The sequence below is a fragment of the Sinocyclocheilus grahami genome, unplaced genomic scaffold (assembly GCF_001515645.1).
Source record: "Sinocyclocheilus grahami isolate Dianchi unplaced genomic scaffold, SAMN03320097.WGS_v1.1 scaffold4.1, whole genome shotgun sequence".
Lineage (NCBI taxonomy): Eukaryota > Metazoa > Chordata > Actinopteri > Cypriniformes > Cyprinidae > Sinocyclocheilus > Sinocyclocheilus grahami.
In genome coordinates, this window is record NW_015505183.1 from 3376131 (window position 1) to 3392137 (window position 16007).

The 16007-nt window shown below is 36.4% G+C and overlaps 1 protein-coding gene across 1 annotated transcript in view; it reads right to left on the reverse strand.

Annotated features, from left to right (window-relative positions):
- Positions 1 to 2869: 2869 nt before the first annotated feature.
- The window catches only part of LOC107583025 (disks large-associated protein 2-like), a 48971-nt gene continuing 35833 nt past the window's right edge, over positions 2870 to 16007 (reverse strand). Inside the window, exons 7-13 of the mRNA XM_016269105.1 lie at positions 14187 to 14339; positions 12975 to 13213; positions 7761 to 7846; positions 7183 to 7637; positions 5594 to 5685; positions 3872 to 4024; positions 2870 to 3393 (exon numbers count right to left, since the gene is read on the reverse strand). Coding sequence (XP_016124591.1) covers positions 3193 to 3393; positions 3872 to 4024; positions 5594 to 5685; positions 7183 to 7637; positions 7761 to 7846; positions 12975 to 13213; positions 14187 to 14339 — 1379 coding nt within the window. The 3' untranslated portion in view covers positions 2870 to 3192. The remainder of the gene's footprint in view (positions 3394 to 3871; positions 4025 to 5593; positions 5686 to 7182; positions 7638 to 7760; positions 7847 to 12974; positions 13214 to 14186; positions 14340 to 16007) is intronic.

Sequence of the window (16007 nt, forward strand, 5' to 3'; positions counted from 1 at the left end):
TTTGGTATTATATTCACCCTTCATATAGATATGATATACAGTATATTAAATGAAAATATTCTCAGCTAAACAACTACCTTTTTCATTTGTTAATTTCACTAAGATTTTATAATCTTTTCACATTCTGAGATCCAGGATTAATCCAGTCCCAAGATGAAGCTTCTCTAGAGTAAGAAACCGAAACAGGTACATCTCAGTACCAAAGGCCCGCTGGCTGGTTTCAAATACTGTGGTCCGGAGGGTTAACCATTTTCAAGGAATCATTTCTTTTTGTTAAATACTGACTAATGACTTATTTTGATGGAAATAAATGTACATATGAATAGAGTAAATGCACATGGTGTTCATGAAAGCATATCTAAACAAGATGACCACTCAGTGCAACCCTGCTGATGAAAATATGGCAATCCTACAAACATATCAACATTTGAAAATTGATTCCACTGTTCTAAAAGTTGGCAAGAGCATTTGTTCTTCCAGATGTTTGTTTAGATCTCAGCTCACCAAAACACTTTCAGACTGTCATGTTGAAATGATATGATGAAGCATGGAGAAGATGAAGTGCATGAAGGTCTGTGAACATGTTCAAACATGTGGCACATAAACGTATTTGGCACATAAACACTGCCTGCACTACTGGCATGTTTGCATATTGATAATTGAGCAGGTTAATCAGAAAGAACAGCTGCCACATTGCAGGACAGCATAATCACAAACACAAACAATCCTTGCCATGTAGGGGGGGGGGGAACATTTACTTATTGTAAAATGTTACCCATCAAGTGTGTATTTAGTGTGTATTTTTCAACAGTCTGAATAGTTAAGGCCAGGAGAGTGTCAGTAGTGACCTGTGGATTTCTGTAAAGCCTGAAGCCCACGACTCGCACTACAAAGCTATAAATTGCCCAGAACTTGTTCCAAATAATTACTAACAAAATAATCCATCAAAACTTCCCTTGGTGTGAAATGAGAGCTAAAACACTGTTTTGTGACTTTAGGCTCAATTTACAGCAGAAATGCTGTTTTGAAAAAATACTCTAAAAATTTCCTCTAGCTTGAAGCCAGTTTCATCGATTACAAGCCTCTCGTAGATGAAATGCTGTAATTGTGTTTGAACAATGACTTAAGTGGAAAAAAATAAAATAAAAAATACAGAGCACAGGGAAATTAAAAGAAAATATTTGCTTCTAACGACAAGCTCTTCTCAAGGTCATCTCGCGAAGGAAATTGAGAATATAAAGCTACAAGGAAATCGAGAGGAAGTGATAAAACTAATCTCCTCTAATCTCTGGCCTCCTCTCCTTCTATGATGCAGAGGTAAAAACAGGGCAGTCTCAACAGAACGTGGGGAAATAGTTACTTTTGAAATGAAATGTGACCTTGTATGATAGATAGAGGATGTCTGTAATGATATATATATATATATATATATATTGGATAAAATAGTGTATTTTTAAATAACATGGTATAAAGTAAGTCTTTGTGAAGGTTTTTGAGGCTGTCGGCAGTGACACTTCAGTGGCTGCGAGTCACTGAGAGACAACCATAAGTGGTCATGCATTTACGCTTCATATTAACAATACATCAAACTCTATTATCTGAAGTGTTAGAGGTGGACTACTGCATGTTTAAGCTGAAATCTCTCTCTGGAACAGAAAGTGGGTCCCTTTAGTGATATATTCTTAATGAAGCCTGCATTTTAAAACAAATTCATTGATTGTATAACAATCCAAAACAACATTGACTTTTCTGGTTTTGATAATCTAATATAATCAACCATCCTGTGCACTGCAGTCACCTGTTTGGACAAATGCCATCAAATAGGCTCAAGAACACAGTTTGATTGTACAGTTAAATCATTCTGCACGTTCGGTTCTCACAGATGTGTGGTATGTGGACTGCATGCAGTCTTACATCTATCACCAACCGCCAAATCATCTAGATAATAATGGGAACACCCAAAATCTCCTTCAGTCGAGACAGAATGATTGATTCTCTTTGTCAAGACACACAGAAAAGACATAAAAAGCCGTTTTTCTTTTTCTTTTTTGGCAGAGAACATGGGCCAGATGCTTGATAACAGCAGGTGGAGTGGAAAATGGTTCAATAAAAATAAATAAAACTGATGAATGACTAGGTGAGGCTGAAGGAATGAAACATTCAGAGACATGAAATGATAAATCGATAGTCACACAAAACCTTGCAATTCAACTGCAACAATATCTTTTAGAACTTCATTTCCCTTGGAAATACATACAAACATACATTTAGAAGAAGAAAGTGCAAAAATGCATTTTTGAACCTTTACATTGTTGAATTTAGGTTTTAAGCAACTGCACCCAAAAACTTTCAGTAATTCCTCTAAAATAACATAAACATCAAGTATGAAGTAATGTGACAGCTGTATATTTGATATCAGTAAGTAGGTGAATGATAAAAACTGATCTTGGCAATGTAAACCCTCAGGCTGAGATCAAAATTTTCCCGACCAACAACGTTTTTTAAAAGGCTGCGACTGTCCGCTCTGGCCAACGGCTTCAGTCTAAAATGTATGATTGAGGTATTTCAGCACTGGCACTTACATAAATTCTCACAAGAGAGTTCATGAGAGAAATACGAAGAACTTCAGTGTGGAGAGAGACGGAAAGAAAGAAAAACACATATACAAAGACAAAGAGAGAGATAAATTAATTGTAAGAACAGAAATACAAAGCTACAGAACTTGAACGAATGGAACCAGATGGAACCGGAACTAAAGACTTCTCTTCAGGTTTCTTAATTTAATGAAAGCGAATGCACTGTTTAAATTTGAGGCCTCAAAAATGTCAATTTTTCAATTTTGAAAGTGCTTAATGGATGTCATAAAGACACTCACAGAGGGATCCTCAGATTGACTGTGATTAAAGCTTATATGTAAAGTTTTGCTTCGTCAGGCAACATCACTGTCACGTGGGTCTACAATTGCGATATGTTGTGCAATTTTGGTGAAGTATGTCTCCCTAAACAGGGAAAACTTCATATGGATGTTGCAGGCAGTTCTGAAAGGTACAAAACCCTTTTGACAGGTATGAAACTCTTTTGTTTCTGATGATTTGTTTGATGAATGAATCGTGGTATTTCAATCTGGCTCTGTCACTGAGAGTGATGATGGTGATGATGGTGATGGTGTGATAAAGGTGTTCCCTGTGACTCTCAGAGCCGCGTTTGGGCCTCTGGTATATAGATCTCGATGCTGTCGGCCCGCTCTGATGCTGAGTTTTGGCGGAATGAAGCTGCGCGTTTGGCCGCCATGAGGCGCCGTCGTGCCTCCTGTCTTTGATGGTCAGGGAGATCCAAAGATTTTTCTCTTGTCACACTCTTACGCAATGTCTTCTTTGGTACTGGCGGCGGGAGCTGGAACCATGACAAATAATATACAAACACAAGATATGAATGTACAAATATTGTGTTCATTTTTTCATTTAAATGTGTGTCAAGTAATATCTGCAGCAGACTAGAAGTACATTATGTTTTTAATTCAATTAATAAACTATACACTACCATTAAAAAGTCAAGGATTGGTAAGACTTTTATGCACAGCAAGGTGGCAAACTGAATTTTTTATATATTTTAAAATGTAATTTATTCTTGTGATGGCAAAGCTGAAAACATAACAGAAAACTGTTTTTTTTGTGGGGACCGTGGTTAATTTTTTTTCAGGATTCTTTGAGGAATAGAAAGTTCAAAAGAACATATTTTTTGCAACATGATAAATGTCTTCACTGTACGACCCCAAACTTTTGAACTTATTTTATATCTACAGCCTCTAGCATCAAATTAGGTTTGATGTCAAATACAACCATCACAAATCTTCTAACCAATCAGCTCTCACCTTCTTCACAGGACTTTCAAAAAGCCTCCAATCGTTGGATTTAATCTTCTGCAGCTCATTGAATTTGGAGGTAACATCATCAATGGAAAGCTGCAGCAGGTCCCAGAACCCGGCCAGGTCCTGAGAGGTGGGCCGAGGCATGGCACTGGGGTCCTGCAACACAACGAAGATTTAAAACACTACACTCTAAAAATGTAAATAAATCACAAATCAACATAGTTTTAAAAGTTCATTTTAAATATAGTGTTAATTAAAACAACAAATACTAAGAAATTGAAAAATGCTCCATTAAAGTGCCCCTATTATGAATTTTTGAAAATTACCTTTCATGCAGTGTGTAACACAGCTCTAAGTGAATGAAAACATCCTGGAAAGTTTTAAACCTGAAAGTGCACCGTGTATAAAGTTATTGTCTCTCAAAAGAAAGAGTCGACTCTGAATCATTGAAACGAGTCATTTTAAAAACGAATCCCAAATTCTTTACCACTAGGTGCCGCTTTTGGAGTGGTAAAAATAGCGGCTTCCCCGGTAACGCTGTACACAAAGCAGCACTGTGCTCACAAACGCTGCTTTATCAGGCATTACAGGCAAGATTAAATGAAAATGAGACCAATCGGACCAATCACAGCAGATTAGCATCACGCAAAGGAGGGGTTTGGAAAAATTAATCGTTAAACGAATCGTTTGGGAGTCGTTGAGCAAATAAGGTAAAAATAAACGAATATTATAAGACAATGAAAGTGTTTTTTGACCTTGCATGCCTGCCAACCTGTTGTTGGGGACTCCCAAAACCAAAATATGAACCTTTCATTACCCATAATAGGGGCACTTTAAAATTGTATTTTATAAATCATTTAAAATATGTTTTGTTTATGTATTTGCCAAATAACTTTCTTCCTCAATTTATTGATTGAGTTAAAAAATGCCAGTGGACAGTGGATTGGTTTCTTGCATGCATGCATGAACTGTACACTGGCAACTCAAATGATAAATAATAAACAAAAGTATTTGGAAAATACATTAAAAAACTATTTTAAATGCCATTTAATTTATCAGTTTATTATTTATTGTTATGTGTAACTTTATTTTTTAACATAGATTAAAAAATTTATATTAATTTATCAACTAGTGATTTAGTTATTTGCATGTTAAGTTCTGAATTAAATGCAATCATAATTGATTTCTTCATTTTATTTTTAAGTGGCACTCCTAATCCTCCACAGGATGCACATCTTTATAAACGTGTACAGCTGAAGACTGTAAGAGCTTAAAGTCGAAAGCTGAAGTGTAATCATTTTTATTTGATCCAATAACTATCTGACTATTTCTTATCATTTGTTGTTATTTCATAAATCTGTACGTGGCCAAATTACCACTGTGAGTGTTTGTCATTAAACAGAGGAGTATTTTATTCATGAGGATTTAGGTTGTTTACTAAAACATCGCTCTATTGTGCATGCCACAGTACTTGGTCATTTGCGTTCTCTGCATGCCTGGCTCAGATCAGCTGATGTGCTGCTGTGTATCATATTTAATGAATGTGACAGCAGAACAAAAGGCCATCAACTACACCACAATTACTCCAGCACAGACAACCCCCATAGAAGTGTGGCAGTGTGCCGGGGGAAGAGCTGCCGTGAGTATAAACATAGCACAATAACATAAATAGAACACACATACTCGTGGCACAAATTGGCATATGTGCACTCTGATGTTACCTACTAGGTTCTGCTGGCAAAGCCAATAAAATTGCTGGAATTTCTGGGACATCAGGAGCTGTGCGCTTCCTACAGCACTCCGGATCTTCCCTAGGACTAACACGCAAACAGGGAAAGAGAGATAAATGTTTAATAACCACAAGAGCTATTGAACTCACACGTTTATACAGTACATATTTAACTGTTTATGCAGTTAATAAATCGTCTGTACACTCATATACCTGTGAATTTGCACATGAACATGCAGATGTTTCTGCTACAAAGCATTATGTGAAATCATTAAGATGTCCAAATACTCAGTATTCATGTAGGTGATGATGTACGGATGATGTACACTACCATTCAAAAGTTAAGGGATAAGATTTTGTTTTTCAAAGAAATTTTATTCAGCAAGGATGGATTAAATTGATCAAAAGTTATAGTCAAGTCATTTCTAATGTTACAAAAGATTTCTATTTCAAATAAATGCTGTTCTTTTGGGGAAAAAAAGTTTCTACAAAAAATATTAAGCAGCACAACAGTTCTCAACATTGATACGTTTTTTTTTTTACATCAGTATATCAGAATGATTTCTGAAGGATGATGTGACACTGAAGACTGAAGTAATGGCTTCTGCAAATTCAGCTTTGCCATCGCCGGAATAAATGACATTTTAAAATATACCACAGCAGAAAACTGTTGTATTTTAAATCGTAATAATATTTCACAATATTACTGTTTTTTACTGTATTTTATCAAATAAATGCAGCCTTGGTGAGAATAAGAGTCTTTCAAAAACATCAAAAAATATTTCCAACCCCTAACCATTTGAATGATTGTGTACTACATCTGCTGAGATTGTGAAGTGTGGAAACTTTGGGGACTATCCCATAATATCCCATAATTTTGGGACTATCCCATAATATATGTCCACTCTTTTGAAATTTGTTGTTTATGGTGAAATTGTACTTAATAGCCAAGTAAATGTTCATGCTTCTTAACTCGGCTTAACCTAATTTGTTGGTGTTAGTTGGTCTTGCAGTCTGTATTTATAGGGGTCTTGGGTACTTTTTTTTAGCTGTTCAGAACCAGTTGACCGCCCAGCAAAACACCAGCTGGAAGACCATCTTAAAACTTCTAAGACCAGCAGACCAGCTTTTTCAGCAGGGTCAAAGAACAATGGCAACATGGCAGATGCAGTATGTAATATGTGACTGTCAAAGTTCGTCATCAAATCAGTATATATCCTGAGAGTATGTGAATGTGGTCATATTCATATTCTCATACTCTACAATTTTACTTTCTACATTTAAGATACTCTAATGCACTCACATCCATTTCTGTGCATTGTCTCCCTCAGTCTGTCGTTCAGAGCCTCAGTGCTGCTCTAAGCTCTTTGCCATGGAAACCTGATAGATGTTGAGAGACGTAATTGGCAGCACTCTCAGTGCAAGCCTCTAATAACCTGGAGCTCTGTGTGCGTTTCACCGTTAAATTTGACACTTCTTTGGATTCATACCTGACACTTTGAAATCTGGAGCCAAACTCTCCACCAAACAAATATTATAATATAAAGATTTAACAGCTCATGAAACCAGAGCTCTGTTAACTCACTTTCCTCTGACATATCATTCTCTTCCGCCTCTCCCTCCAGCTCTTTGCACCATCCCTCCATCTTTTTTGTCTCTGTGCGCAGCAATTGCATGAACCAGCTTCCGTCCCTCCTGCACGAGGGCGACGCTCTTCCTGAATCTGTGGGTTGGGGCGGCGTCACTGTAACCGCCACGGTGGCGATGGGTTCCCGCGGCGAGGGCTCCAGCCAGGGCTCGGGGCTGCGCTGGGGACTTGGGGGCTCTGTGGGGGTGCGGTAGTCCTCACGGTAGCTGAAGAGACCCTGGGTGCGGACCGTCCGAATGGCGCCATACTGCGTAGGGGTGCTGGGCTCGCTGTGACGCTGGAAACCTCCGCCAAACTGAAGACCTTTATCCTCCATTAAAGGAAAACCCTCCAACTCCAGATCAGCCTGAACAGCAGCAGTGACACTGTTGGACCGCTTAAACCGGCCCTGCCTGTATGAGAGAGAAAGATCTCAAATGAGACCAACAACATTTCACATTCAGCTGGTACTTCAGCAAATCTCAACTCTCAAGCCCTTCACGCATAGAGATAAAACAGAGGTGCTGGGTATTTACCGTCTCTCGTCTTCCACTTGAATCCCAACAGAATGATACTCTCGAGAGCCTTTGCTTTCACACTCAGAATCAGTCGCTGCTTCCACCTGCAATGACAACACAGAGCTTTAACTGATGATTTCTGACCATGTACATACTTATAATATTTGCATAATTATGAATTATATGATTAGCATTACAATAGTGACCCAGAAATTATAAATATTCCTTTGTGTTACATCATAACTGTTTTATTGTTTCAAACTCCTGTTTATCTCAAAGTTTATATGTAGTGTCAGATTTCTATACACTATAACTTTTTTTTGTTTCAAAATACTAAAACTTATTATAGAGTCCACAAGTGTATAAAATACAATGTGCTAAACATTTAAAAAAGAGGAATAGAATCTCATATTGTAATAACTGTATCCATTATGTAATCTGGCAATTTAATCTGGTAATTCCTTTCTCAGTTTCCAAGTAAAAAAAAAAAAAGTGACAAACTTCCATGCCTGATCAAGAGCAACTGAGGAATGTGGTGGAAACTCAAGCCTGGTGCTAATAAACAATGAGAGATGCATAAAGTAAACCTTAGAGAAACTTTGTTGGAGTGACTATGCTGTTTAATCAAGCCAATTGCAGCTCTAGACAACTGCAGCACAGACATTTTACATTTTTGCATTTTAAAATATAATTTACAATAAAAATCATGTATAATGATAACCCTGACCCTAAGCTTAACCCTATATATTTGGAAGGATGCATTAAATTGATCAAAAGTGACAGTAAGTGACAATAAAGACTTTCTATTTAAATGCTGTGCTTCTGAGATTTCTATTAATCAAAGAATCCTAAAACATGTATCACAATTTTCACAAAATTATTAGGCAGTACAACTGTTTTCAACATTAACACTAATAAAAAAGGTTTGTTGAGCACCAAATCAGCATATTAGAATGATTTCTGAAGGATCATGTGACACCGAAGACTGGAGTAATGGCTGATGCTATCATAGGAATAACGTACATTTTAAAATATATTAACATAGATGACAGTATTTTTTTAAATGTAATAATATTTCACGATATTACACATTTACTGTATTTTTATCAAATAAATGCAGCCTTGGTGAGACCCAAACATTTGAACGGTGATACATTATTTTACTTTAAATAATTAAGCTGTTATTTGAACAATTATCGCTATTAAATGTGTATGTAGCAAAGCAGTTATAATTTATTCCTGAGATGGTAAATACACTCAATTAGCTAAAATACATTCTGTAATAACTTACATTCTGAATACAACTGTAATAACGAACTGAGGGTCAATCTGGTATGTCAAAAAAGATGTCTGTCGCTTAAAAGAGTCCATCACTGCTAAGAATATCAAACCATCTGAAGAAAGTGTGACTCACACAAGTGTTGGCGAAGGACAGGCTAAGGAAGGGTGACCTCAGAATCTGAGAACACGATGATTCTCATCACAGATCAGACAAATCAGCTGTCAGTGATCTATCGGTCTGACCACTGAGAACATCAAGAAGCAGAAAGGCTGAGCACAGGAATTCTGTTTGAGTGAGTCTGACTGTCAGGCATGAAAGAATGAAGGCCAGGGTATGAGGTTTCTTTAGACACAAGTCAGTCCATAAGGATTACAGCTACAGTAGGTGAGCAGTGCTTTCCTTCACTGTTTGATAATGTGAACGCTGTGTGATACAAAATAGTACCTTAGACTGCAGTACTCTAGGGTAACTGTGATGAAAAACATGCCACCTCATTCATTCTGTCGCATTTTACCAAATCTCAAAACTGGTGTGGTGAAGGTGCGGAGGGTGGGCAGCAGATAGTGACCAGGGGTTATCAAAATAACAAAAATAAAAAAGCACAGATAACTTGTGTGCTATATTCCAAGTCTTCTGATTTCATAAGATAACTTTGTGTGTGGAACAAAAACTCCAAGAAAGCCATAATGTGGCTTCAGAAAACTTGGAATCCATGTTAACCTTGTTGATAATGTAACAGAAGTAGCAACAGCTCATGTTTTTCACATTGTGATGTACACCTGAGTGAAACGGGACTTGGGACTTGGTTTAATTCATCATTTGTTGATTGAATAGCTTCAATAGTTCAAAATAATTAAATTACACACATTTAGAAAATAGATAAGATGACTTTCCATTTCATGGCAAATATAACCCGTTTTTTTTCTCACTGATAATTAAATGATTTTAATTCAAACATATCGTTAACACAGATGTGATGGGAAAATATCACAAGACATTAACAGAACACTAACAATGTTTTTGATTTAATATATAAAATGCTTAATTTTGCACTTTGTGGCAAGCAAGATGTTGTTTTTGTCAACTAAAAGTAGATGCTATATTAGTCAGAGTAAAACTTCCTAAAATGAATTAATGACAAATAAATTTTGACAAAATCTAAAGCCTATTTTCATCAAAAGTCAATGTAAAAAAAAAAGATTTACTTTCAATATGTATTGTGAAAAGCATTATACAAATAAATGAGAAATGATTACACAAAAAAAGGAACAGTACATTGGTTTGGAATGACAAGAGGCTGAAATAATGTAAATAATAACTGAATAACTAATGTAAATAATGACTGAATTTTCATTTCTAGATGACCTATTCCTTTACTAAACGTTAACGACGAGTCAAAGCAAAGTGAATTTTGAATATATTGAATGATTTCCAGCCAAGCTGTCAAACACGGCTCACAAAATACAACCACTCTGCATCTACCTAACAGGCTGCACCAAGACTTTCCCCTCTGCACAAGCTGAAAAAAAATCACAAATTATTTAAGTTTAGTGTGTTATTTCTGAACAAGTCTATCATGAGTCATTCAGCCAAATAGGCAGTCATGCTCCAAACTCATGCCACTGGTTGATTAAATGCTGCTATGTCAAGTCCCTTTACCAATTTAACACCATAGTAGCTAACAACTATTTTCATGGGAAGAAACAGGCTAAAGCCACCACACTTTTACTAGTCTTTGTCCAGAACTCTATCTGGCAACACATTATATGGAATATTCCTCCCGTTAAACTGCCAAAAAAACGCAATTGTGTTTTTTAATTGTTTTCATAGCAGATTCTGTTTCATTGAAAGATAGAGACTTGGTTTATCTTGTCCAGCCAGTGACAGAGAGACCTGTGCTGTTTGTCACTAATATGCAAGAAAAACATCTAAATAATTGCAGTCTTGAAGGCAAACATATTTTTTAATAAAAAGAATGCTGCAAAATTCTGTTTCATGGCTGGTAATAAATATTTATGGACTCAATTCATCCCCATTGGCAGTTAATTGTGCTCCCTGTGCATAACCTTTAGGAGTCAGTGTGGACAATGAATGCTGAACAGATGACCTAAAGGGCTGAGAGGGGCAAACCCATTTAACATTATTTGAACATGATCTCAACAGAGATATTCACAAGGCAAAGACGAATAACTGCTGGCAAGAAACAGCAAGGGAGAGGGAGGGAGGACGAAAGAGAGGAGATGGGGAAAGAGGGAGATTAAGGGAAGGAGAGAGAGGGAGAGCCCATTCAGTATAGCCTGAGTTGAATGTTAATTAATAGATTGCGGTATGATGACTCACAGGAAGCTATTTTTAGCATGACAACACAGACTGGAGGTTTATGGGTTTGTATATACTTTTGTGTTTGGACTCCAAAATAACCTACATTGCTTTGGTTAGGTATGATTCAGTTTGCATGAGTGCATGTGGGTTGGATTTATCACTAGTCAGCACTTTGTTCATGAATATTTTGTTCTTAACAGACAGACAGGAGCTCAAAACAGGAGGGAAATGGAAAGAAAAGGCAGATTTCTATTCAAGCTAGTCAAAGTGGAAGTTTCAGCAGAACTAAAAAAAAAAAAAACGGTGACTGTTTGCAAACAGGTTTCCTCAAACACTTTCTCTGTTTCCCGTTGGTCAGCCAAACGGGTAGCCCCACCCTAAAACGCACATAATTGGTTAAGCCCATCTTGCTGTTGTCAGGCTGAAAAATATATTTTCGTTCAGATTCGTTCACTGATTCATTCAGTGACCATTTATTCATATTACACAAATATGCCAGCAGGTGGCGAAAAAGAGTGTCTTATGTGTTATGTCTTAAGTCAACGAACGTATTTACTTATTCCAAAAAACTGATTAGGCTTTATTAAAATGTGTGCATAATCTACTCATTAAATAAATAAAGTCTAAATAAGTTGTTCAGATGACCAAAGCACAAGGTTTTCTTGCATAATTAACATTTTAATTGTTTGGTCAGACATTTACACATTCATAAATCGGGTATTAAACGTTGAGTTATGTTCTGTATGCTAAATATGAATATATAAACAAGTTTATTTGCACAGTACCAATAACTGCACTTTGCATCTGCTTTCTGCTGATTGCTGGTCGAGATTGACATGCTTAATGGCCGACTGACCCGGTACACTCTCATTCATTTCGTTCCCGAACGAGATATGTACCAGTTCAGTCATTTCATTTACAAACGAGATGTACCAGTTCGGTCATTTTGTTCACGAACAAGAAGATCTCTCTCGTTCACAACTCAAAAGAAACTCGGTCAGTGAAGGGCGTATTCGTTCACTACATTCAACAAATCACATGCTCCGTCACATCTCATACTCAAAGGCTATTGGCTCGAGGAATTGGTCATTTTATGACAGGATGAAACAGTCTACAGAGCTACCCGGTTCACTGATCTGCGCATGCGCTGCTATGGAGGGAAGAATATCAGTGAACGAGAAATATGAGTCAATGGATTACGTGAACGAGAACGATTCGTTCACCAAAAAGATTCGTTCATAAAGAACGATTTGTTCACGAACGTAACAACACTATTTTGAGAGCACCTATAGACTTCTCAAATAAACGAACCTACGAATGGTTTACTTATAGTTGTCTGCATATTAAACATGGAAAAGGGTATTTTTAAAAGATAAATACTTTTTTGGGGGAAAAAAGTAGTAGTTTACCCAGAAAAAAAGATTCCAATGAAAAATGAAAGTTCCAAATCTGTATGAATTTATTTCTTTGGAACACAAAAGCAGATGCTTTGAAAATGTCTCAGTTATTTTTTTGTCCATACAATGAAAGTCGATGGATTTCAGTGATATTTTGGACCCAGCTGAAACATTCTTTTAAGTTCTTTTAAGTGGTGATGCAGGTTCTTAGATTAAACTATTGCACTTCACCTGTATTCCTATTGAAGACCTTGGTGTTTTTAGGTACTCTTCCGCTTTGGACACCAGCACAGCTTTATCACAGGTCATCACTGAGCTATGGCTGTCTGTGGAGGGGTGTCTCTTTCCTGCCATCGCCATGGCAGCTGCTTCCATGGCGATAGTGACGGCCTTGGCACTGTCCAGACTGTCAGTGGAGTTATAAAGGGCTCGACCCAAACTCAGACTCAACCCATCAGAGCCCCAGATGCCTGTGGGACAAGCATAAAAAGAAGCTGGTGTCATTTTGAGGACAAATAAGAATACAGTGTGGTTGTGAATGATGCAGTTTTCAGAATTAAAGAAATATTCTGTTACAGGTTAAGCTTAATCGACAGCACATGAGGCACAATATTGATTACCACAAATTTTTTTTTTTGATCTGTCCCTCCTTTTATTTAAAAAATTTACTGCATATTAACATGATTTTAATATAAAGAAAATTACTAACTGGCCTTTGCTGTGTAAAGTTACATTCAAATTTACAACTTTGTTGCCAACATAAAGGATAAACTTTACTACAACTTTACAACTAAAAATTATATTATAAAATATTATAATATATATATATATATATATTATACAAATTATAAAGCATCACATTTCTGCTTTTAAATCCTCCAAAATTTGCCCCACTTGCTTCCACTATAAAAGCCTCACTATAACCATTTTTTAAAGAAAACCAGGGGTAAGTGAAATAGTTTTTAGTGGTGATCAATGTGACACCACAAATGTTGTCGACTGAGCTTCACTTGTATTGAACCCGGGATGTTCTGTCATTGTTTTCATAGTCAGAAGTATGGAAGAAACATATTTCATTTAAAGCAGTGTTGTTTTTGTTAACTATAACTATTAAAATGGTTTTTGTAATTGAAATAAAGCTGAAATAAAATAAAATCTAAAGATTAGATAAAAACTTAAACTTAAAAAAACTTGTTGCTTTGGCAGCTAACTGTAATAAATAAGTTTAATAAGCACTAAAATGAGTAAAACTAAAACTGAAATAAAAATTAAAGCTATAAAATATAAAAAAACGAATATAAAAGACAAAACCACATAACAAAAATACTAAAACTCAAAACTAAAATAAAAATAAAAACAAACCAAAAAACCAAGTGAATTCAAAATAGGGGTAAGTCCTATAATAATTTATAAATATTACTAAAATATCACTGGTTTATATACCCCCTCTGGCCAGTTGCCCCTCATGGTAGGCATCCTGCGTGGACTCTGTGCTGCTCTGCGCTGTGATGGAGATGAGAGGTTTGGAGGTGGAACGAGGGGGCACAGGTGGCGGGGTCCTCTTATAGGTGGGTGTACTGGGTGTGTAGGTGACCGCTGTTAGAAAGGGAGAGGTTTAATGTCAAATATCTCCAGTGCATCAACATGATGCTACCAAATATTCAAGACTGGAGGGGGACCAAATGTAAATGTTTAAAAAAGGCCATCACTACCATATTAACTGGTCACTATTCTAAATAGTGAGAGGGACAAGTAGTGAAAACACTTTAAAAACATGTCAAAAATGAGCCTGCTGACTGCAAGTTTTATATACAAACTCCCTCTTCATTAATAAAGGAGAAAAAAGTATGAAATAGTGCTATGATGTTCTTGTAAACAGACTGTGAAGCCTGTCATGCATTCTGATGAGCAAAAGGTTATCTGCAGATCTCTTCCTGCTCTAATCCACACAGCTGGACCAGGCAGATAAATGGATCTTTGATTTGGATGTGTCCTCTTATTTAGTGTATGTTTTTAAAATTTTGAGGATGAAAACCGGCATTCAAAAGTTTTTGAGTGAGTCACAAGTTGAAGCCCTGGGGTCTAAAAGTTACATTGAAAATCTGGGATTCAAAATCGAATTTCAACCTGGAAAGAAAAAGAAAGTTTGGGAAAAAAGAGAATTAAAGCGTTACATTTTGCATCATGGGCTTTGATTTCAAGTAGTCACAAGTTTACAGTTAGAAAATAAAAATAAGTATAGAAACACCTGATGAAAAGTGCTCAACCTTTTAGATAAACCAAAAACATAATTATTCTTCCACTGTATATTTGAGAGATCACACACCACCGAAAAAGAAAAACCCAAAACTATTACAACAGTAAAATTCAAAAAGCTAACAATTTAAGAATTGAAATCATAATGCCAAAACTGAATCTCTTGAAAACTACACATCAGTTCAGTTCAGTGCTGCTTTGCACAACCTTCTGATCCCATTGTGCTTTTGTGTAATATCACACAATGACATCTAAAGTGTTACTGCTTGTGGCTGTTTGCTAGCTATAAACTTAATCAACAACAAGAAATTAATATTATTATAGGAAATTATTGTAGCAGATCAAGAAGCATAATGCGGCTTACCAGTACAGAGAAAACTAAAGGATGCGTACATGTGTGTGTGAAGAGAAATGAGAAGAGAGAGGTATGTAGCTTACAACAAAGTGTTTAAAAATACTCCTAGTTCAGAGACCACCATGCAACGGTCTACAACAGTTGAGGTTCTGATGTAAAAGTTCTCGTTTTATTATTTAATGAAATTAATAACATTCACTTAGTTACAGATCATCATGATTGCAGACATTTAAGATGATCTCAGGAAAACCAACAATCAGCTGACAGAAGTGAAGATACACAGAGATATTTTCCACATGATTTTTCAGGCTTCAGATCTCTGTGATTAATATTTGAAATCTTACAGTCAAAGTGCTTTCATTCTGAAATTTTGAAGCCATTAAGAAAAAAATAAATAAAGTCACAGTGGCACAACAATACTGAGGCTGAGTGGTTAAACGCCCACATTCATGAGCCAGACAAGGCACACAATGCACAAGCAGCCAATGAAATTTACAAAACCAGAAAACCCCTCTGCCCAGAGAAACACTGCTTTTACTACACTTAAATGACCCATAAGGATCTGTCAGGTATATCCTGCTCACTGAAATTATTTGCAATGACTTAATATAGTGGGGATGGGAACAATGAGAATATTCATGTATTTATTTGTT